The sequence below is a fragment of the Ahaetulla prasina genome, chromosome 8 (genome assembly GCF_028640845.1).
Source record: "Ahaetulla prasina isolate Xishuangbanna chromosome 8, ASM2864084v1, whole genome shotgun sequence".
Classification (NCBI taxonomy): Eukaryota; Metazoa; Chordata; class Lepidosauria; order Squamata; family Colubridae; genus Ahaetulla; species Ahaetulla prasina.
Window position 1 is genome coordinate 11,550,940 of NC_080546.1, and position 24,983 is coordinate 11,575,922.

At 42.2% G+C, this 24,983-nt stretch overlaps 1 protein-coding gene across 1 annotated transcript in view; it reads left to right on the forward strand.

Moving 5' to 3' along the window:
* FRAS1 (Fraser extracellular matrix complex subunit 1) overlaps positions 1-24,983 on the forward strand; it is a 548,508-nt gene that overhangs the window by 507,712 nt on the left and 15,813 nt on the right. Inside the window, exons 64-69 of the mRNA XM_058193082.1 lie at positions 4,546-4,706; positions 8,124-8,338; positions 14,952-15,102; positions 15,352-15,459; positions 18,322-18,481; positions 21,224-21,340. Of these exons, the coding sequence (XP_058049065.1) occupies positions 4,546-4,706; positions 8,124-8,338; positions 14,952-15,102; positions 15,352-15,459; positions 18,322-18,481; positions 21,224-21,340 (912 nt within the window). The remainder of the gene's footprint in view (positions 1-4,545; positions 4,707-8,123; positions 8,339-14,951; positions 15,103-15,351; positions 15,460-18,321; positions 18,482-21,223; positions 21,341-24,983) is intronic.

Consider the following 24,983-nt stretch of genomic DNA (forward strand, 5'->3'; position numbering starts at 1 on the left):
TTAGTCAGTCAGGAATAAATCCCGACTTTGTATTGTAGACAATTAAGGGGAAAGACACTGGACCAATAACAAATTATCATTTAATACTGAAGTGACACTTCTACATTTTTTTCTTTTTGCAAATATAGTAATGCAGGAAAGATCAAAATAAGAAATAAGTATCCGTTTTCCAATTGTTTCCTCTTTTTTCTTCTTCTTAGCATTAACCAATCAGTCCAATAACGGAACGATGCCGCTTAAATCATTTTAGCTAAGGGAGGGAAAAAAAGTGAGAGAAAGGAGAATATCTGAGGTGATAAAATGTTGAAGCAAATGTCAGAGAAAAAAAAAAAGACTTGATTAATGTGTTACATTAAACACACTTAACCTGTCAGATTTTTTTCCCCAAGGATCATAAAACTGCAAAAACGAAAATCCCTTTAGATGTTATTTTCAATCTTCCCTCCTTTAATTTTGCTGTGTTAAAAATTTCCTCAAGTCTCCCTTCCTCTCCAGTTCTCTCTCATTTTATAAGGGGGGGAAATGCAGAGGAAATATTTATCTAAATATGAGGTTTCTTTTACCGGCATCTTGAAGAATGTACAAACTGTTGTTCCAAATTGTGTAAAGGAGGAAAACACAATCGGCAATGATTTGAATGGGGATGAAACAGATTTGATACACCCTTCAATTCAGTTGTCTTATGTCCGTGATGGCCTTATGTCCTCTCTGTAGGCACACGCGCCATTGCCAGCTGCTTTTCTAGGTTCCATCATGCGCATGCGCGGTGGACAGCTGGTCCAGCAGGCATACGACCCAGCCAGCTGCTCTCTTCCGGCCGGCTGCTTTCATGTGCGCGCTGGAACCTGGAAGAGAGCATCTTGCTGCTGTGCATACATGCCGAACCCAGTTGTCTGGAGCACATGCGCGCAACAGAACCTGGAAGAGCAGCTGATGATGGCATACACGCCCACAGAGGGTAGGACAAGAAGCAATGGGTGGAAACTAATCAAGGAGAGAAGCAATCTAGAACTAAGGAGAAATTTCCTGACGGTTAGAACAATTAACCAGTGGAATGACTTGCCTGCAGAAGTTGTGATTGCTCCAACACTGGAAGTTTTTAAGAAAATGTTGGATAGCCATTTGTCTGAAATGGTGTAGGGTTTCCTGCCTAAGCAGGGGGTTGGACTAGAAGACCTCAAAGGTCCCTTCCAACTCTGTTATTCTATTCTATTCTATTCTATTCTATTCTATTCTATTCTATTCTATTCTATTCTATTCTATTCTATTCTATTCTATTCTACTCTATTCTATTCTATTTTACTCTACCCTACGCTACTCTATTATTCTATTCTATTCTATTCTATTCTACTCTACCCTACGCTACTCTATTATTCTGTTCTATTCTACTCTATCCTATGCTACTCTATTATTCTATTCTATTCTATTCTATTCTATTCTACTCTACTCTACTCTACTCTACTCTACCTTACACTACTCTATTATTCTATTCTACTCTATTCTATTCTACTCTACTCTACTCTACCCTATGCTACTCTATTATTCTATTCTATTCTATTCTATTCTATTCTATTCTATTCTATTCTATTCTATTCTATTCTATTCTATTCTATTCTACTCTACTCACTCACCCCACGCCACTCATTATCTCATTCTATTCTACTCTATACTCACCCCATGCTACCTCATTATTCTATTCTATTCTATTCTATTCTATTCTATTCTACTCTACTCTACCCTACCCTACCCTACGCTACTCTATTATTCTATTCTATTCTACTCTATACTCTACCCTATGCTACTCTATTATTCTATTCTATTCTATTCTATTCTATTCTATTCTATTCTATTCTATTCTATTCTATTCTACTCTACCCTACGCTACTCTATTATTCTATTCTATTCTACTCTATACTCTACCCTATGCTACTCTATTATTCTATTATTCTATTATTCTATTCTATTCTATTCTATTCTATTCTACTCTACCCTACGCTACTCTATTATTCTATTCTATTCTACTCTACTCTACCCCATGCTGCTCATTATTCTATTCTCATTCTATCTCTATTCTATTCTATTCTATTCTATCTCTATTCTACTCCACCCCACGCCACTCTATTATTCTATTCTATTCTCACTCTATACCCACCCCATGCCACTCATTATCTCATTCTATCTCATTCTATCTCATCTCTATTCTATCTCATTCTGTTCTATCTCTATCTCACTCTACTCTACTCTACCCACTCTACTCACCCCACGCCACTCCATTATTCTATTCTCACTCTATTCTATTCTACTCTGCTCTACCCACTCTACTCACCCCACCCCACGCCACTCCATTATTCTATTCCACTCATTCTATTCTACTCTACTCACTCTACTCACTCTACTCCACCCCATGCTACTCTATTCTATTCCATTCTATTCTATTCTCATTCTATTCATTCTATTCCATTCTATTCTATTCTATCTCATTCTCATTCTATTCTATTCTCATTCTATTCATTCTATTCTACCTCTACTCACCCCACCCCACCCCACGCCACTCCATTATTCTCATTCTATTCTCACTCTATACTCACCCCATGCTACCTCATTATTCTATTCTATTCTATTCTATTCTATTCTATTCTATTCTATTCTATTCTATTCTATTCTACTCTACCCTACGCTACTCTATTATTCTATTCTATTCTACTCTATACTCTACCCTATGCTACTCTATTATTCTATTCTATTCTATTCTGTTCTGTTCTGTTCTATTCTATTCTATTCTACTCTATTATTCTATTCTATTCTATACTATTCTACTCTATTCTATTCTATTCTATTCTATTCTATTCTAATAAGCTGTCCGGCGTGCACCAGCCAGCTGCTGTCTTCCAGGTTCCGGTGCTCCGGCGCACGTGTGTGCTCCAGTTTTGCACTCGGTGCTGAAAAGGTTAGCCGTCACTGCCTTAGGTCTTTGGGATTCTCAATCAGCCTGTTGGTTGTCCATGATCACGTATTACAGCTTACAACGGTTTGCTTAGTGACCATTCGAAGTTATAACGGCACCGAAAAAAATGACTGACGACCATTTTTCACTTTATGACTGTTTCAGCATCCCCAGGGTCACGTGATTTATATTCGGATGCTTGACAACCGACTCATATTTATGGCGGTTGCCGTGTCCTGGGGTCCTACAATCCCCTTTTGCGACCTTCTGACAAGCAAAGTCAATTGGGAAACCAGATTCATTTAATAACTGTGTTATTAAGTTAACAATTGCAATGAAAAGTCGTAAAATGGGGCAAAACCCACTTAACAAATCTGTCGCTTAGCAACATAAATTTGGGGCTCACTTGTGGTCGTAAGTTGAGGATTATCTGTATACAACAGCACCTACCTCCTGTATATAACACGGTCCTTTTAGCAATGCCAAGAAGACCCCATACCCATTGGCACTCTGTTAAGTGGCCTCAATGAGAGCTAATTACCAACTTTCAGAGTGCTAATGACTGCAAAGGATATAAATCCTTCCATCCCCTACCATTCAGCCAGAACTGAAGAAGCTTCTTGGATGAGAAGTGAAACATCTTCAAGGGGAAAAAAACCAAGAAAGCCCACTTCAAAAGTTGCCTTTTGAACAGTACCAAAAAAACCAGCTGGTTTATTGATTAGAATAGATTAGATTAGATTGGATTGGAATAGAATAGAATAGAATAGAATAGAATAGAATAGAATAGAATAGAATAGAATAGAATAGAATAGAATTTTTTATTGGCCAAGTGTGATTGGACACACAAGGAATTAGTCTTTGGTGCATATGCTCTCAGCGTACATAAAAGAAAAGATACGCTCATCAAGAATCATAAGGTACAACACTTAACAATAGTCATAGGGTACAAATAAGCAATCAGGAAACAATATCAATATAAATCGTAAGAATACAAGCAACAAAGTTACAGTCATACAGTCATAAGTGGAAAGATGGGTGATGGGAATGATGAGAGGATTAATAGTAGTGCAGATTTAGTAAATAATTTGACAGTCTTGAGGAAATTATTTGTTTAGCAGAGTGATGGCGTTCAGGAAAAAGTCTTCTTCTGTCTAGTTGTTCTGGTGTGCAGTGCTCTATAGCATCGTTTTGAAGGTAGGAGTTGAAACAGTTTATGTCCAGGATGCGAGTGATCTGCAAATATTTTCACGGCCCTCTTCTTGATTCGTGCAGTATACAGGTCCTCAATGGAAGGCAGGTTGGTAGCCATTGTTTTTCCTGCAGTTCTAATGATCCTCTGAAGTCTGTGTCTGTCTTGTTGGGTTGCAGAACCAAACCAGACAGTCAGAGGTGCAGATGACAGACTCAATAATTCCTCTGTAGAACTGGATCAGCAGCTCCTTGGGCAGTTTGAGCTTTCTGAGTTGGCGCAGAAATAACATTCTTTATTGTGCTTTTTTGATGACGTTAGAGTTTAATATGTATACCTCAATACTCTTTCAGTATGTGGACCTTATCCAATATAACTATCAAATTTCTGCCTTTCTCTGTCATTCCAGAATCCACATCTCGGTGCAAATTCCACATCAGGATGGGATGCTCCCCCTGATTTCTACCAGACCTCTGCACAACTTGCATTTCCTATTGTCAGAATCCATTTATAGGCACCAGCATGTCTGTTCCAATATAGTCAGCATCCAAGATCTTAAAGGCATTTCGGGTAAGACGGTTCTTCTTCAAAACAGCGAATAATCCTGGTCTTGCAGAAATTCCCTTACCTTCTTTTAGATTTTAATGTCTAGTAGATCCAGGACTGGGCCTGGAGCAGTGGTAAAATCTGAACGGGTTTACTACCGGTTCGCTGGCTGCGCATGCGTGCTGTGTGCCAAAAGGAGACACGGGGTAAGTATAATAGAACCCGTGTTTGTGTGTGATCAACTGCGGCGCACAATCTTTTTTTTTTTACTTTTAAAAGCATTTTTTTACAACCTATTCGGGCAAATAGGTTGTAAAAAAATGCTTTTAAAAGTAAAAAAAAAAGGCTCTGACGATTGCGCAGTTCAGCTGTGATCGTCAGAGCCTTTTTTTTTTTTTTTTACTTTTTTAAAGCATTTTTACTACCGGTTCCAGAGAAACTACCGGTTCCAGTAAAAAAAAAATGCCTAAAAAGTTTTTTAAAAAAAGGTTCCGATGATCAGCTGAGTGACGCGTGAACTTTAGAACTTTTTTTTTTTTTTTACTTTTTAAAGCATTTTTAACTACCGGATCCCCAGCCCCCAGGAGCACTCTGCAGGCCTCCCAAACCCTCTGCACATCCCATTTTTGTGAAAAACGGGCCCATTTTTGGCCTCCCAAACCCACCACAGATCCCATTTTTGCCCTCCCCGGCCCCCAGGAGCACTCTGCAGGCCTCCCAAACCCTCTGCACATCCCATTTTTGTGAAAAACGGGCCCATTTTTGGCCTCCCAAACCCACCACAGATCCCATTTTTGCCCTCCCCGGCCCCCAGGAGCAGTCTGCAGGACTCCCAAACCCCCCACACATCCTGTTTTTGCCCTCCCCAGCCTCTGGAAGCACTTTGCAGGCCTCCCAAACCCTCTGCGCATTCTGTTTTTGTGAAAAACGGGCCCGTTTTTGGCAAAAACGGGACACGTGGGCCGGGTTTCAGGAGGCCCAAAATGGCTGTTTTCGGTCTACAAGATGCACTGACATTTCCACCCTCTTTTGTGGGGGGTGGGGGGAAGTGCATCTTATACTCGGAAAAGTATGGTAATAGGTGATGATCATACCTGTGAATTCCACAGGTATTTTTTTCCCCCACATTTGCATTTTCATCCCAAGTTCTTTTCCTTTTTTTTTTCTCCCAAAGACATTTGCGGATTTGAGTACGTTCTCAAAATAGCAAAACAAAGGAAATCTCAGCCACGGGATTCTGTGAAAACAGAGCCACCTGATTGGCACCAACAGAATGGTTTGTCTCTGTGTTTGCCGCTGAGGCAAGGACCTTGTTTTAGCTGCCAGTCACGTAGCCGTTAAAAGATGAGGATCCCATCAGGAAAAAAGATGAGACAAACCTCTAGAGATGTCACATAGAAGATTTATATATATATTTAAAAAAAACACCTAAAAACCTTCTTACTTGGTTGGATATGTCAATCAGTTTAGCTTTCTCTTCTCTTTAACTTTTCTTTCTGTCCTGTTTTCAAAGAAACCGGTGCATTTGATTGCATTTTTATTTTTATTTTTTGTTTTTTTAAAAAAAAAGCTGCAGTTTTCTTTTTTGCCCACCTGTCATTGTTAAATGACTGTAAGATAGGCTGTTTAATTACTTGGAGCTTGGTAATAATACACCAAGAGCAATAAAAAAGAGATAGCAGTTAGTCCATCAACAGCTGCAACGTTCTGTAAAATTAGATGCTCTAAACAATATTCTGTGTGTCCAATGATCGGTTTAGATCTGAGTCTGGAACAGCTGCTGCTCACTTATTTATTTGTCACGGAGCTGTCAAAATTCTAAATATTTTGTTACTTTGCTGTCACCATCACTTTATATAATGCCTTAGTAAGGCCACACTTTGAATATTGCATCCAGTTTTGGTCACCATAATATAAAAAAGATGTCGGGAGACTAGAAAGAGTGCAGAGAAGAGCAACAAAGATGATTAGGGGACTGGAGGCTAAAACATACAAAGAACAGTTGCAGGAACTGGGTATATCTAGGTATGGGTATGTCTAGCTTACGGGTATGAAAAGAAGGACTAGGGGAGACATGATAGCAGTGTTCCAGGATTTGAGGAGCTTCCATAAAGAAGAGGGAGTCAAGCTATTCTCCAAAGCACCTGAGGGGAGGACAAGAAGCAATGGAGAGAAACTAATCAAGGAGAGAACTAGAACTAAGGGGAAATTTCCTGACAGTTAGAACAATTAATCAGTGGGGAGGAGTGGAGAAGGAGGAGAGGAAGTAGTAAAGTGAAGGGGATGAAGGATAAGGGAAAGTAGTAGAGGGTAGAGAGGGAAGTTGTGTAGAAAGGAAGTGGCAGTCGGGCAGGCCTGAATTAGTAATAAATAAAAATTAATGATTAATGATGGATAATAGTTTGTACATAAATATGATGTTGAAAAATGGAAATAAAAAATTATTTATTACAAAAAGAACAATTAATCAGTGGAACAACTTGCCTCCAGAAGTTGCGAATGCCTCAACACTGGAAGTTGTTAAGAAGCGATTGGATAAATATTTGTCTGAAATGGTATAGGGTTTCTTGGCTAAGCAGGGAGTTTAGTAAGGAAAATATATATTGGATTGTACATGTTATAACTGCAGCGAGGATAGTATTTGCGCAAAGATGAGAAAGCAGAGAAAATCCCTATGGAGGGAGAAATAAGAAAATATTGGATTGTGCTGAAATGAATAGATTGACTTTGACACTTAAAGAAAGAGAGGAATCAGACTATTTTAAGATACGGGAGCAATTCTATGATTGGTTGGATAAGAAATATATATAGAGTAAAAGTGTAAAGAAAGGTGGGAGAAATGGCATAATAAATGAAATGATCATTATTAGGATAAGTGAAATAATGGAGGAGCAGGGAGAAGACATAAAAGTGGTACTCAGTTGATACACTGATTGATTGATTATGTATTGTATGTTTGTTTGTTTATAAAAATAAAAAACTTAAAAAAAGATGATTAGGGGACTGGAGGCTAAAAGGTGTGTATGTCTAGTCTAGTGAAAAAAAGGATTGGGGTTGACATGATAGAAGGGTTCCAATAACTAAGGGGGTGGCACAAAGAGTAGGTGGTCAACCAAAGCCCCTGAAGGCAGGACAAGAAGCAATGGGTGGAAACTAATCAAGGAGAGAACCAAGCTAGCACTAAGGAGAAATTTCCTGACAGTTAGAACAATTCATCAGTGGAACAACTTGCCTCCAGGACTTGTGGGTGTTCCATCACTGGAGGTTTTTAAGAAGAGATTGGATAGCGATTTGTCTGAAATGGCATAAGGTCTCCTGCTTGATCAGGGGGTTGGACTAGAGGACCTCCAAGGTCCCTTCCAGTTCTGTTATATATCCCAGGAATTCTAGGTTCGACGTATTACTGAATTTTTGCTCTGTATTTCTTGACTTCCAACCCAGAAGCTGGATTTTTAGATGAAGTGACCTACGATGATATCATTCTGGGCCCTGGATATGACCGGCCATACCAGTTCGATCCCAACGTGAGAGAACCAAAGACTATCCAGTTCTACAAACATTTGAACCTGAAGAGCTGCATTTGGACATTTGACGCGTACTATGACATGACGGAGTTAATTGACGTCTGTGGAGGATCTGTCACTGCAGATTTCCAGGTAATGCCTTTTATGTGGGAAACACAGAAATGACACTGGTATGTTTGTTCCTATTGTAAATTCACCTGAAAGGATCATAGAACATGACTGGAGGCTAAAACATATGAAGAACGGTTGCTGGAATTGGGTATGTCTAGTTTAATGAAAAGAAGGACCAGGGGAGACATGATAGCAGTGTTCCAATATCTCAGGGGTTGCCACAAAGAAGAGGGAGTCAAGCTATTCTCCAAAGCACCTGAGGTTCAGGACAAGAAGCAATGGGTGGAAACTAATCAAGGAGAGAAGCAACTTAGAACCAAGGAGAAATTTCCTGATAGAACAATTCATCAGTGGAACAACTTGCCTCCAGAAGTTGTGAATGCTCCAACACTGGAAGTTAAGAAGAGATTGGATAAATATTTGTCTGAAATGATATAGGGCCGTGATCGCGAACCTATGGCACGTGTGCCACAGGTAGCATGTGGAGCCATATCTGTGGGCATGTGAGTGTTGCCCTAGCTCAGCTCCAACATGCACGTGCGTGCTGGTCAGCTGATATTTGGGCCTTTGGGGCCCACCGGAAGTCGGGAAACAGGCTGTTTCCAGCCTCAGGAGGGCCTCGGGGGGAGGGGAGGCCCTTTTCACCCTCTCCAGGCTCCAAGAAAACTTCTGGAGCCTGGGGAGGGCAAAAAATGGGCCTTGTCAGGCTGCCTCTGATTATATCTAGGAAAGAATACACCTTGACTTCATTTGCAAATAAAGAAAAGTACTTTTACTAGATACATCTTGATTGCAGCAGTATAAAGTTGAATCTGAGACAAAATATGGCTAACATTCCAAACCCCCGCTGTTACTCCCTCCTCTTCCCAAGAGGTCATCAGTTCTGGTCCAATGCCAGCTCCTTCTCGGGGGCCCCCGTGGTAATCTTCTTCCACAGGTCTCTTGCTGTCAATCAAATCAGGAATGCAATGTCCGTTGAGAGTTCGCGCTCAAACATTCCTGTTGAATTCAAAGCATTAATCTCCCCTCCCCTCTTAATTATGTCAGTCCGACACTCCCAAAGGGCCCTCTCTCCTTACCCTGAATCCAAGAGCTATTTACATTACAAATAAAACCCCATGCTATCTAACAGCTGAATATAAAGAGTACAAAAGATGTGAAGATTGGAGTGGAGGCTGAAAGGCCTACTGGGGCCACCGGTAACCTTTTTGCCGTTGCATGCCAAAAGCGGGGGGAGTGTGAAGGGGTCGCGCAGACATACACAGGGGGGGCATTGAATTATGGGTGTGGGCACACTCATGTGCAACACCCACCCCCCTGTGCTCCCCCCGCTTTTGGCACGCAACGGCAAAAAGATTAGCCATCACTGGTCTAGGGTTTCTTGCCTAAGCAGGGGGTTGGACTAGAAAACCTCCAAGGTCCCTTCCAACTCTGTTATTCTGTATATTCTATAATTCTAGTCGTTTGGCATTTTAGAAACAGAAGCAACTTTGCAAACAGTAAAACCATCCCATTCTTGCCCATGAAGCCATCGCTGTCCCTGAAGAGCTTCGGAGGAGGCCTTAGAAATCAGATCAGACCAATAAACAGACACCATGTAGACCTAAAGCTACTTTAATTAGAAGAGCTCTAGTAACAGAATCTTGCAAGGCTGACTGTAATTCCCTTCCTCTCTCTTTCATCTTCATGTCAATTGGGAGGGTGGAGCTTTTCTGGACTCAAGCCTTATCTGATCATGGCCTTGGCAATAAATCTTCCCTCTCTTTCAAAGCCATCCTCTATACCAGTGGTGGCGAAGCTTTTTGGCACCGAGTGCTGAAAAGATCGCACAGAATTGTCATGTGCATGTGCGCGCTCTCGTCGGGGCCATGCTCCAGAAAAGCTGAACTTCCGGGCTCTAGTGCACATGTGCGCCCAACAATCAGCTGGCCAGCGCTCATGCACCAGAGGTGGGTTTCAGCAGGTTCTGACCAGTTCTGGTAGCGCAAATTTTGAGTAGTTTGGAGAACCAGTAGTAAAAATTCTGACTGGCCCCACCCCCATCTATTCTCTGCCTCCCGAGTCTCAGCTGATCGGGAGGAAATGGGGATTTTGCAGTATCCTTCCCCTGCCATGCCCACCAAGCCATGCCCACCAAGCCTTGCCATGCCCACCAAGCCACACCCTTACCATGTCATACAGAACTGGTAGTAAAAAATTTTGAAACCCACCACTGGTATACGCACACCGGTTTTTGGCACTGCCACATGTGCAAAGGATAGCTGATTGTCGTGTGCGCATGTGCACCAGAAACCCGGAAGACAAGACTTTGCGTGCCACTATGGGCACCCATGCCATAGGTTTGCCATCTATACCTCTATACCTTTCTGGCTCCATGGACTGGCAGCCGCTGCAGGCAGCAAAAGAGGGGGGCAGAGATGGTTTCACACATGCAAATGGAACTTGGTTCACTCGTCCGGGGCTTATGTGGCCCGGTTCCTAATGGGCCACGGAGCAGTATTGGGAGTTGGGAACCCCTGCTCTATACTCCCTATAGCTGGAGATGCCCCCTTAATAATGGCAAAGGCGGGTCAAGATTGCCATTCAGGGAGAGAATGTGTAAGCTGTGTGAGAATGTGTAAGGGAGAGTCTTCGGAGAAGGGCGGGATATAAATGCAAATGAAAAAAATTAAAAATAAAAAATCGCACAAAATTTAGAAATCACCCCTTGATTACCCTATCTCTGGGGAATAGACTTCCATCACCTCCAACATCCCAGCTTTAATCGAGGGATTAAAGACCACGGATTCTCCTAAATGCGTAAGAGCAGGGGTGTCAAAGTACTATATGTGTGCAGCACCCAAGCATGGCTCCAATTTTAGCAGAACGCATGAAAAGGCTTCTGTGGTATTCAGGGGACGAAGGACCTAGATTTCCCTGAAATATTAATAGCTCTGAAAAACCTCTTTACGCAGCGCCCTAATTATGATCATAATCATTATCATCTGCTACCAGGGAAAGATAAGAGGGCCTGGTCATGCATGCTTATTATTAATCAGCAATAAAGTACAATGATAAGATTTTCATTTTCTTTTATTGCTGCTAAATTTCCTTCTCCCGAACAGGGAAAGAAATAGTTTGGCGCTTTATGTGAATGAGAGAAAAAGAAAGTCAGTCAGTCAGTCAGTCAGGCCGGCCGGCCGGCCGGCTGGCTTCCTTCCTTCCTTCCTTCCTTCCTTCCTTCCTTCCTTCCTTCCTTCCTTCCTTCCTTCCTTCCTTCCTTCCCCTTTCTTTCTTTTTTTTCTTTCTTTCTTTTCTTTCTCTTTTCCTTCCTTCCTTCTTTCCTTCCTTCCTTCCTTCCTTCCTTCCTTCCTTCCTTCCTTCCTTCCTTCCTTCTACCTCATCTTTTCCTTCCTTCCTTCCTTCCTTCCTTCCTTCCTTCCTTCCTTCCTTCCTTCCTTCTTTCTTTTTTTCTTTCTTTCTTTTCTTTCTCTTTTCCTTCCTTCCTTCTTTCCTTCCTTCCTTCCTTCCTTCCTTCTACCTCCCTCTTTTCCTTCCTTCCTTCCTTCCTTCCTTCCTTCCTTCCTTCCTTCCTTCCTTCCTTCCTTCCTTCCTTCCTTTCTTTCTTTCTTTCTTTCTTTTTCTTCCTACCTTCCTTCCACCTCCCTCTTTATTATTATTATTATTATTATTTATTAAATTTTTATACCGCCCTTCTCCCGAAGGACTCAGGGCGGTGTACAGCCGGAGATAAAATACAAGATATGTACAATTAAAACAAATTAAAACATAGCAAAATTACAAAACGGCTAATAATTAAAATTAAATTTAAAATATTTAAGAATATTAATAAAACCCCAATTTAAAATCAAACTATTATGCCAGTCCCGCTTGAATAAATAAGTATGTTTTTAGCTCACGACGGAAGGTCCGAAGATCAGGCACTTGACGTAGGCCAGGGGGGAGTTCATTCCAGTTCATTCCAGAGCGTCGATGCTCCCACAGAGAAGGCCCTACCCCTGGGGGCCGCCAGCCGACACTGTTTGGCGGACGGCACCCTGAGGAGACCTTCTCTATGAGAGCGTACGGGTCGGTGGGAGGCATAGGGTAACAGCAGGCGGTCTCGTAAGTACCCAGGTCCTAAGCCATGGAGCGCTTTAAAGGTGGTAACCAAAATCTTGAAGCGCAACCAGCTCATACAGCAGAGACTAGAACATTGAATTTAGAGGCGTTACAAGAGAACTTAAAAGGCTTTATAGAAGAAAAAATTAAAGTAATAACTGATGAGATGTCTGAAATGAAAGAGCAGATATCAGAAATTCAAGTGGGAAATAAAGAAGTTAAAGAAGGATTTGTAATGGCAGTACGAAGTTTGGCAACGAATGTGATTTTATTGGAAGAGGAGGTTGAAGAAATTAAGCAACATAATTTAAAATTAGAAAATAAAATGGATGAATTTCAAAGTAAAATGGAAAAAACAGAGGATGAAATAGTTTTGATACAATATAGAAATATGGAATTTGCTCTTAGAATTTGAGGTTTGAAAGAAAATAAGGAAGAGAATTTAAGGGAAATTTTTTCTGAAGTATTTGCTGAGATATTAGCAGCTCGTCCAGCAGATGTGGCTTATCAAATTGATAAAATATATCGTGTGAATTCTTGGATAGCAAGGCAAAAAAAGTTGCCAAGGGATGTTGTTATTTATTTTACAAACAGAACAGTGAGAAATCAGATTTTGCAAGCTTCATATAAGAGGGAGAAGATTCAGATTGCTGGTCAAGATATTTTGATATTAAAGGAAATCCCACCAAAAATGTTAAGGGCTAGGAAGGAATTTGCCTTCCTGGTGAATGAACTTAAAAAACATCAGATTGAATATAGATGGGATATTCCAACTGGTATAATAGTATATTATGCAGGGAAAGTACATAGTTTCAATACGGTTGGAAAAGCAAGAGACACCGCAGAAGAGAAGGAAAGTATTTCATTATTTGAAACAATTTAAAAATGACATTACCTGTTTACAAGAAACACATATTAGATCTTGCTAAATGTTGGAGATGCGATTGTGAAGATGCTACTTATTACCATTTGGATTAAAGTATGGTGGATTATGCAGAATATTTTGAAAAAGAAGATTAAGTTTACTCCACAGTTCTTTTTACTAGGAATAATTATGGACTATACAGCTATAGAGACTAAATTGATTTTGAACTTAATAACAGTCGCAAGACTTTTGATTGCTCAGTATTGGAAGAAAGAAGAAAGTATCAAATCTGGCAGAGATGACAAAAATCTCCGCTTACTTGAAAGACTATACACTAGAAAAATATATTTTAGAATGGAAAATGTGGATTGATTATATTTAAAATAAGTATCAGATAAAAAAAATATCGAATAGCATATGAGTAAATTTAGGAAATATTTTGTATTAGATATATTTTTGAAGGAGAGGGGAATTGAGAGTGTGACTAAGTGTGGTGTGACTAGAGATTATAATTTAGGAATTATTTTGGATTATGATTGTTAGTTTTGATACCCTGCATTTTGTTCTGGGAAGTCGGGGTGGGGGGTGGGGGGTAAGGGGGAGGGGAATTGGGGGGGGTTTGGTAGAGATGGAGTGATGGTTAATGTACAGGGATTATTGAAGAAATATAATTAATGTAGGGTCGGGTCTGCATAGTTACCATTTTAGAACGGTGAGGAGGGAGAAAAGAGAGAGTAGGAGGTAGGAAAGAGGAGAAGGAAGAGGGATAGTAGAGGGAGAAGGAAGGTGGAGGGTGGAGGGAGGAGCGGATGTAGATAAGAGAAGGAGAGGAAGGTTTGGAAAGTAAAAGAAGGTAGAAGAGGGAAGAGTGTTAAAAAGGGTGGTGGTGACTGGGCAAGCCCGACTAATTGTATATAACTGTACATTGGATGAATTATTTGATATGATTGTAAAAATAAAACTTTTTATAAAAAAAAATAAAAATAAATAAATCTTGAAGCGCACCCGAAAGACCACAGGAAGCCAGTGCAGACTACGGAGCAGTTGTGTTACGTGGGAGCCACGAGCTACTCGCGCAGCCGCATTCTGGACTAACTGCAGCTTCCGGGTGCACCTCAAGGGCAGCCCCATGTAGAGAGCATTGCAGTAATCCAACCGAGACGTAACCAGAGCGTGAGTGACTGTGCGTAAGGCATCCCGGTCAAGGAAGGGACGCAACTGGCGGACCAAGCAAACTTTCTCTTTCTTTCTTTCATTTTTTTGTTCTTTCTTTCTTTCTTTCTTTCTTTCTTTCTTTCTTTCTTTCATTCTTTCTTTCTTTCTTTCTTTCTTTCTTTCTCCTTCCCTCTTTCTTCCTTCCTTCCTTCCTTTCTTCCTTCCTTTCTTTCTTTTTCTTTCTCTCTCTCTCTCTCTCTCTCTCTCTCTCTCTTTTTCTTTCTTATCATTTAATTTGATTATTATTATTTATACGTCATCCATCTCTGTGTCCAAGATTTAAAAGCAAATTATGGAATTGAAGGCTAGAGAAAGTAAACACTAAATTTTAAAGCAGTGGGCCCTTACGGGCTGGATGGAGGGACGTGGCCAAGCAGATTAGTCCCTCTGCTATAAAGAAAATCTGGGTGGTATGTAAACACTTTACAGTACTTTTTCCTACTGTGATGACAGGTTCGGGATTCTGCTCAGTCGTTCTTGACAGTCCATGTCCCGCTGTACGTCTCCTACGTTTACGTAACTGCACCCAGAGGCTGGGCCTCTCTGGAGCATCACACTGAGATGGAGTTTTCCTTCTTCTATGACACCATTCTCTGGAGAACAGGTAGGTGGGCAGTTTTATTTCTTCCATGAGATGCGGTGAAAGGGTGAACTGAAGCAACCCCTGAGATGCTAAGTTTCCCTTGAAAACTTGGCCAAGTGGCTTCTTGAGAACTTCTTTGGTGGCCTCCTACTGGAAGTGGACTCCAACCGAGGGAGCAGGACGATGTGATGACTAATCCACATTGACTGGTCCCTTGTTGAGGTAGCCCAGACTGTTGGCATTCTCTCTCTCTCTCTCTCTCCCCTTCAGGTATACAGACGGACAGCGTCCTTTCGGCCAAACTGCAGATAATCAGGATCTACATCCGAGACGATGGTCGGCTGGTCATTGAGTTCAAAACTCACGCCAAGTTCAGAGGCGAGTCATTCTTGCATTCTGCAACTAACCAAGGATGTCCAATTTTTTCTGCCTGGGCATTCCAGATGTGTTGGATGTTGGTTGGTATTTCTTCATAGCGGGAGGGAAGCATTCTATTCCGGAATTGTATCCCAACGCGCATTGATTTTCTTTTTTTTTTTTTTAGTAAAAAAGTTTTATTTCCATTTTCCAACAACCTATTCAATATACAGTCTCTTATTCAACATTAGTCATTAACTTTCATTTGTTACTTATTCGGACCTGCCCAGCTACCACTTCCTTCCTTAACAAACCTTTCCTCCTCCCTTCTCTACTTTCTTCTACTTTCTTCATCCTTCCTCTCCTTCGCTTTTCTACATCCTCTCCTCCTTTCCTACTCTTCTCTTCCACCCTTTCTAACCCTCTCTCTTTCCCCTTTCTTCTTCCTCTCCTTTCCCCCTTTTCTACCTCTCTCTTTCCTACCTACTTTCTTCCTTCACTCTCTCCTCTCCTTTCCATTCCTTCTGAAATGGCAGCTGAGCAGCCTGATTTCATTTCAAATTATTTCTATTTCTTAATTACATATCTTCAATCATTCCTTTACATTGATCCTTCATCTCCCCCTCCCCCTTCCCTCCCCTCCCCTCCCACCCTCCGAGACTTCCCGGAACAAAGTACAGGGTATAAGATTAACAATCATAAATTAAAATACAACATAAGTCATAATCCATAGTCACTCCTCTCTCTAAGACCTTAACTCCCCTTCCAGAAACAAAAAAGTACATTCTTCTTCCAGTCCATTATATATCAGTCCATTCCACTCCTAAAATCTTCAGAATCTTCCAATTAAATTAGTATTTTCAGTTCATCAATAAAATACATAGTTTTTAATATCCAATCTTCATCAATTAACACCAAATATATATCAATCCATTCCACTCCTGAAGTCATTGATTTTCTTTTCAAAAGCTACATTGCGATGAGCATCAGCCTACAAACACTGGACTGTGTAGAGTTACGATTCTGAAAGCAGAAACAATAGCAATAGCACTTAGACTTCACAGTGCTTTCCAGCCCTCTCTAAGCAATTTACAGAGTCAGCCTCTTGCCCCCAACAATCTGGGTCCTCATTTTACCAACCTCGGAAGGCTGAGTCAATCTTGAGCCGATGAGGATTGAACTCCTGGCACGGGGCAGAGTTAGCTTGCAATACTGCATTGCAACCATTGCACCACCATGACTCCAGTGGAGTCTTCTTCCTGTTGCTTTGCTGAAATTTAGAAATCAGAGGCTCTTAACTCTCTCTTTTTAAAAAAATAATTTTTATTAAGCATTTAAGCAAAAAACAAAAAAGCATCTTTACACAATAGTTTCTTTCCAACAATTTCACAACGGCTAATCATTTCTTACTTGTCCATTTTTTTCTCCCTTATTTCAATGTATCCTTTATACATACAAGTCTAACATTAATTTATTTACATATACATATAAATAAAATAGATATAAATAACAGTATACCCAATTTCATTTCTACAAACTACATTTTTTTCCTGCTTCCTCTTATTTGTTGTTACATTTCTACCCCACTATGTTCTTTATTTGATCTTTCCTTGCCTTTTATCTCTCTCCTCTAGCCATTCGTACCACGTCTCCCACACTATATAATATTCTGTTTCCTCTTTTTCTTGTACTATCTCCTTTGTAAGTGTATCCATTTCTGCACATTCCAAGACTTTTCTAATCAAATTATCTTCGGTCGGTATGCTATTGTTGTTTTTTTTCCAATTCTGCGCGTATATTATTCTTGCCGCTCTATAGGTGGCATTTGCCACCGGCAAGACTGGCTAAGATGTTTCCCAATACATCCGGCGATCTAGTCCGAACCGAGAGCGTTTCACCCCTGCTTACGCTCCTTTGGCTGTACTGGCTGGGGATCAGAAGAACTAAAGTCTAACATCTGGAGAAAGCTGTTCCAAAGTGCTAACCCTTTCTCTGTTTCACCGTGCACTATCAGCCCTTGAAGGCAGATTAAGAAACTAATGCCAGTGTCGTTCAGTGTTAGTTTAATTGTAAACCTTTTGTTGTGTCTCGCCCGCTTTCACCGCAGCCGGGGCCTTCTTATCTGCTTCCGAACGTTGAGGAATGTCCTAGTATGCCTCCCGGCCCCAGCCCTGGCTCCATGCCCAGACAGGCTGAGGAGGAAGAAGTACCTCCAGCCCCCAGCTTCGGCTCCATGCCCAGGCAAACGGAGCAACTAGACCCCTCCCCCTCCCCCATAGCATGTGAGCCTGAGGAAGGTCAATTGCCAACAGCTGCAGACTGGAGTGACCCTCGCTTCAAAAGAATTGATAGGCGGCGGCGACAGAAGGAAGGGAGGGGCAGGCCTGGATAAGTGCTGAGTCATGGAGCCACACCCCATGGCCTATATAAAGGATCTGCTTTCTGGCATTCTCTGAGTCAGGCAAAGTCTAACATATCTTGCTGAAGTCACTTTCTGGTCTCCTGCCTGCCTTGAGAACTTTGCTAGGACTTTGGCAGAGCTGCAGAGGCACACCTGATTCGGATTTCCCTGACCCGGCCGTCAGCAGAGGAGTGGGACACGACACCTTTAGTAACAGAATTTTGCAAGTCTGAATGTGCTTCCTGTCTCCCTCCCTCCCTTTATCTTTGTGTGAATTATGGAGGGCTTGTCTAAAACCTTTTATTCAGATTAATTTTATCTATTTATTTCTCAAATTTGTATAGCTCCCCAAAACAAGAAACTTAATTTCTTGGCTGATGGTTGCCTTGGTGGCAGCTCTTCCTCCCCTTCTTCAAGGCCATTTGCTCTTCCCCCACAAAGAAATATTATGGTAGCGAACCTGCTTATTCCCGTCTCCACAGGGCATTTCGTGATGGACCACCACACTCTGCCAAACGCCAAGTCTTTTATCATGACCCCTGACCACCTGGGAGGGATGGAATTTGACCTACAGCTCTTGTGGAGTGGACAGACTTTTGACTCTCCTTATCAGCTCTGGAGAGCAACCAGCTCCTACAGCAGGTAGGAAGGAGAACTTTGAAATGCATTGGTTTTGAAGTTGCTACCATGGTCCAAGAATACGATGGATGGATGGATGGATGGATGGATGGATGGATGGAAAGATGGATGGGTGGAGGATTGGACAGATGGATGGATGGATGGATGGATGGATGAGTGGGTGGGAAGGTGGGTGGACAGAAAGATGGATGGATCGGTGGATGGATCGATGAATGGATGGATGGAAAGATGGATGGGTGGATGGATGGATGGAGGATTGGACAGAAGGATGGATGGATGGATGGATGAGTGGGTGGGTGGGAAGGTGGGTGGACAGAAAGATGGATGGATCGGTGGATGGATCGATGAATGGATGGATGGAAAGATGGATGGATGGAAAGATGGAAGGATGGATGGAAAGATGGATGGATGGATGAATGGATGAGTGGATAGATGGATGGACAGGCAGATAGATTATTATTATTATTATTATTATTATTATTATTATTATTATTATTATTATTATTATTATTATTTATTATATTTGTATACCGCCCATCTCCCGAAGGACTCAGGGCGGTTCACAGCCAATAAAACAACAGAAAACATATAATACATATAAAACAGCAAAAAAGAATAGAAAAATAAATTCAATTGATGCCCTAAAACTTTTAAATACAAATTTAAAACCCCATTTAAAACCCCTGATTTAAAAACCCCAATTTAAAACTACATTCAAGCTAGTCCTGCTCTTCGAAACAGCAACGTCTTCAGCTCGCGGCGGAAGGACCTGAGATCGGGGAGTTGACGAAGCCCCAGAGGGAGCTCATTCCAGATAGGTAGGTAGGTAGGTAGGTAGGTAGGTAGGTAGATAGATAGATAGATAGATAGATAGATAGATAGATAGATAGATAGATAGATAGATAGTCCTTGACTTACGACCATAATATAGCCCAAAATTTCTGTTGCTAAATGAAACATTTGTTCAGTGAATTATGCCCCATTTTATGACCTTTCTTGCCACAGTGCATGGACCATTCTCTTCTCAGAAGACGCAAGACTTAAACTCCCTCTTTTTGGTGAGACAGAGTGGACAGTTATGGAATTAGGGCAGTTGATGGCATCCATGATGCTGGTAGCTTTAGATGCAGGTAGTCCTCGACTTATGACAGTTCATTTAGTGACTGTTCGAAGTTACCACAGCAGTGAAAAATGTGCGTTATCACTGTTTTTCACACTTAAGACTGTTGTGGCATCCCCATGGTCATATGATCAAAATTCAGTTGCTTGGCATTCTGACTCATGTTTATGACGGTTTGCCATGTCCCAGGGTCACGTGATCAACTTCTGCACCCTTCTGACAACCTAAGTCAATGGGGGAAGCCAGATTCACTTAACAACTGCGTTACTAATGTTAACAACTGCAGCGATTCACTTAACAGCTCAGGCAAGGAAGTTCGTAAAAGGAGGCCATCTTCGCTTAACAAATGTCTCACTTAACAATAGAAACTTTGGGCCCAATTGTCATAAATCGAGGACTACCTGTAGTAAAGGAATAAACGTTGCTTTTTAATAGTAATTAAAATAATATTAAATTTAAAATACGCTTTTTAAAGCATTAGAATGATAATATAAAATTAAAAAGAATGGGCGGAGCAGGAAGCGCAAGGGGGAGGCAGAATAAATTGTCAAGCGTATGAATTTTGATCACGTAATTGTAGGGAGGCTGCAATGATTGTAAGTGTTGAAAAAGGCTCATAAAAGTCTCTTTTTTTCAGTGCCATTGTAACTTTGAATGGTCGCTAAATGAATCATATTATAAGGGAAGGACTATCTTTATCTCAGTCTTTAATTCATAAGCCTACTTTCCATCTGTATATTGTGTTTTATTTGGTTCACATCCTCACACCTGTGATCAACTAACCACAAGGAACTAAATGTCTATAGAGACTCTCTGTTGTGTCTTGTCCGCTCTCACCGCAGCCGGGGCCTTCTTATCTGCTCCCGAACACGGAGGAATGTATGCCTCCCGGTCCCAGCCCTGGCTCCATGCCCAAGCAGGCTGCAGAGGAGGGAGCATCCCCCGGCCCCAGCCCTGGCTCCATGCCCAGGCAAACGGAGCAGCTAGACCCCTCCCCCTCCTCCACAGCATGTGAGCCTGAGGAAAGTTTACTTCCAACAGCTGATTGGAGTGACCCTCGCATCAGAAGATTGGATAGGCGGAGGCAACAGAAGGAAGGGAGGGGCAGGCCTTAATGAGTGCTGAGTCATGGAGCCACACCCCATGGCCTATATAAAGGATCTGCTTTCTGGCAGTCTCTGAGTCAGGCAAAGTCGAACTTATCTTGCTGAAGTCACTTTCTGGTCTCCTGCCTGCTCTGAGGACTTTGCTAGGACTTTGGGCAGAGCTGCAGAGGCAAGCCTGATTCGGATTTCCCTGACCCGGCCGTCAGCAGAGGAGTGGGACACGACACTCTCAGTCATCCAGGTCATGGTTTTGTCCCAAAGTTTGTTTTTTTTTCCCAAGAGGCAACTGGACTTTCTTTGTTTTTCCTTGAAGAGGTTTCGCTTCTCATCCAAGAAGCTTCTTCAGTTCTGACTGAAGTTCCCTACCGTTCAGTCAGAACCGAAAAAGCTTCTTGGATGAGAAGCGAAATCTCTTCAAGGAAAAAAAAAAAGAAGTCTAGTTGCCTTTTGAACAGATATCCACAAGGGAAATGCTTGCAGTTCAATCCACTAACGGCAGTACTTTATCTCTGTTTTCAGGAAAGATTATTCCGGAGAATACACCATCTCCTTAATACCATGTACGGTCCAACCCACACAATCTTGGGTTGATCCAGGAGATAAGCCCTTACCCTGCACTGCTCATGCTCCAGAAAAGTAAGTAGATCCTTACATTGTTTCATGCCTGAAGATAAGCGTCACTGTTTAAAAACCACCAGAAAAAGGAAATTTTCAGCACGTGCAGAAAGGGCCAAAGGCTATAATACTTTGTTTTAAATTCTGGAATTGGGAGAAGTTTAGTAGCTTGCTACATCATCTTCCCCCTACAGTAACTCGGTACAGGTTTGCGTGCATTTCTTGCTCATAAGTAAGCTTAAAGTCAACAAGGAGACTACAAATAGGGACAATTAGAGACACAATCGTAGGGGAATATCTGAGGAGTTTACGTGATGAGGAGGTTGAAATATTAACAGTCATCAGGCGGAGGGCGATTATCCGGAGGAATTGTAAGAGGATGTGCGTGAGAGAAGAAGACATCAGTGTCTAGGCAATTATACATGACTGATGGAATGTAAGCAGGAAGAATTTAAAACAATGCATGGTTGTGATCCTGTAAAGATCTTCTAGGTTTGGCAGGGGTGTCAAACTCAAGGCCCGCAGGCCGGATCCGGCCCAAAGGGTACTTAAATCTGGCCCTTAGGGCCAGCATGGAAACAGAGAAGGACTGGCCCACCATGCCTCTGACCACAGAAACAAAGCTTCCGCAGAGAAGCCCCCCGCCCCCCCGGGCTCTGTTTTCCTCTGGCAGAGGCCCAACAAAACAAACTAAAAACAAAAGAAAAGGAGAAATTTGAGCATTCAAGTAGGGGCAGGAAAGGCGAAGGGGAAAGGGGATTGGTGGACATAATGGACTGTGGGTGGCCTGTAGAGAAAAGAGGGAATGAACTATGTTTGCTTTTGCGCAGGAAACTCAGAGCTGGTTTTGCTTCTTCTGTGCCAATGTGGTTTATTCAGTAAAATTTTGTACTCTTGGTAAAATAATATACCTGGAGTTCCTTTTTTCTGGATTCACCAATTGGACAGTTGACATGAGCCCAAGGGAGGCGTCAAGCACATCATGAGTTTGGAGTCCCTTCGTGCCCACGAGAGATCTAAATCCAGCCTTCTTTGAATTCCTTTGAGTCTTATCTACTGCCAATTAGCCTTAACCGTTAGTAGTTCAGATTCTTGTTTAGAGGTGGCATGGAAACAAGTCAGCGGGGAGCCCAGATTCACTTAACAGCCGTGTCACTAATTTCACAACTTCAGCGAGTCACTTAACAATTATGGCGAGAAAGCTTGTAAAATGGAGCAAAACTCACTTTAAAAAAACAGAAATTTTGGGCTCAATTATGGTCGTAAGTTGAGGACTACCTGTACTGGGGAAAGAACATTGGAGGAGAAGGCACTGTGATTGTGGTTAGGAAAACATGTCATTTGTAATCTCCCAAATAGCCCTTAGACTTATATACCGCTTCACAGTGCTTTTACAGCCCACTCTAAGCGGTTTACAGAGTCAGCATATTTCCCCCCAACAATCGGGGTCATTTTACCGACCGTAGAAGGATGGAAAGCTGAGTCAACCTTGAGCAGGTCAGGATCAAACTGCCAAACTGCTGGCAGCTGGCAATCAGCAGAATTAGCTGCAGTACCGCATTCTAACCACTGCGCCACGGCGGCTCCTTCCTTAACCCTGGACTTACTTAATGGGATGTCTTTGGGGCTTCCTTTGATCCTTTGACAGGGCTGCCCTAAGGGCAGTTGGCCAAGAGGAGGTGAAGCTACTGTTCCTGAAGCTAAAAGCTAAACATTCCAATCTTGATTGCAGTCGTAATTAGTTCAGCCACCGTATGTCTCTTCGTGTTCCCTTCCCACATTCTTTCTTCTGCCACTAATGCAGATTCTTTCTCCCCACCCACCTGTATTACTGCTTTGAAGGCGTAAAGATCAAAGGGTAGAGGTTGTTCCTTCACTCCTACCTTTGGCTGCAATGGCCTCCTGCAACCCTCTGCCAGTGAAAACAGAGCTTGGGAGCCCGTTTTCACTGGCAGGGCACTCAGACCATCATAGGCGCCCCCGACATGAGTGATGTCGAGGGGGCCACGCTCCCCTGCCCCCCCCCCCGAGGTCAAAAAACAACTCTGATGCGGCCCTTAATGAAATCAAGTTTGACACCCCTGAGCTGTGCTATTTTGCCTGGATGAAGATGAAGCATCGCTTTGTCCTCATGATAAAGATTGCATGAATATTCATCCGCTAAGCTGCATTTTTGCTGGCAGAGGCACCATGGGCCGGTTCTTTGCTGTTTCCAGGGTGGCCCCACGGGCCAGATCTAAGCACCCTGTAGGCCGGATCTGGCCCCCCCAGGCCTTTCGTTTGACACCCCTGGTATAGCTAATCCTCGACTTAGGACCACAACTGAGCCATTGGGGAAACCAGATTCGTTTCACAGCCGTGTTGCTAGTTTAACAACTGCAGTGATTCGCTGAACGGTTTCTGGGATGGTGTGTTGTGCAAAACTCAGTGTGCCGGGCTACACGTTCGATTGTGTAAGACGGCATTCGTCAATCCGAAAAGCCAAGGAAACCGGGTTCCAGTTTCCCAACCTAGCTCCTTTCAGCTCCTCCAGGGTAGGCGACTAGTATTCTCGCCACTTTGACGGTTGACATGTAAGCACATACCAGGTAGTCCTCGACTTATAACCAAAACTGAGCTCAAAGATTCCTCAAAGATTGTGAAGCGTGCTCATTTAACAACTGCAGTGATTCACTGAACGACTGTGCCAAGAATGGTTGTAAAATGGGGCCCTTAACTGTTTCGCTTAACAACAGAATTTTTGAGATCAGTTTTGGGTTATAAGTTGAGGACTACCCAGTATGTGCTTAGCGTAATTTATGGAGTATTTTCACCTTTGGGTGAAAATCTGGTTGCGTCTTATACTCCGAATGTAGCCCCATGCAGCTTCTCAAATGGAGGTTTCAGAGGTTTAAAGAAGCTTCAGAAAAAAAGCCCCCAAACAGAGCTTCAGAAAAGAAGCTCCCAAACAGAGCTTCAGAGGCTTTTTTTCTGAAGTTCTGTTTTGGAGGCTTTCAGAGGCAGAAAAAAGCTTTTTTCTGAAACAGAGTTTCAGAGGCAGAAAAAAAAAAGCAAGGCACAGAGCTCACAACCAAGGAACCTGTGGAACAGCTAATTGGGGGCAGTCTGGGAGGCCGATAAACCTGCCCATCAGCTTTTTTCTTATTTTCTTCCCCAAAAACTAAGGTGCGTCCTATACTCCGGTGCATCTTATACTCCAAAAAATACGATATATGTCAACCTTCAAAGTGGTGAGAATGCTAGTCACCTACGCTGGAGGAGCTGAATGGAGCTAGGTTGGGAAACTGGAACCCTGTTTCCTTGGCTTTGAAGCGTTAATCTCCTTCTAGATTAATCTGATTTAATGTATTAGCAAGTCCAAAGTTTTGTCCAGGTAGGACAAAAGATAATCTGCGCTGATTAAAAAAAACAAAAAAACCCACTTCCAGATGTCCTCAGGTCATTCCTGAAGATATTTTGAAATGTCAGCATTACTTGAATTGGAAACAGACCTGGAATGCTTTGAGATCCACCCATGAGCTTCATTGCACTGCTGCTTAGTTATCCTAAGGATGGTGTGTTGAGCAGAACTCAGTGTGTCGGGCTACCCGTTTGATTGCTCAAGACATTGTTCGTCGATCCAAAAAGCGGAACCTGCAGCGGCGGGAATAAGGCTAGGAAGACG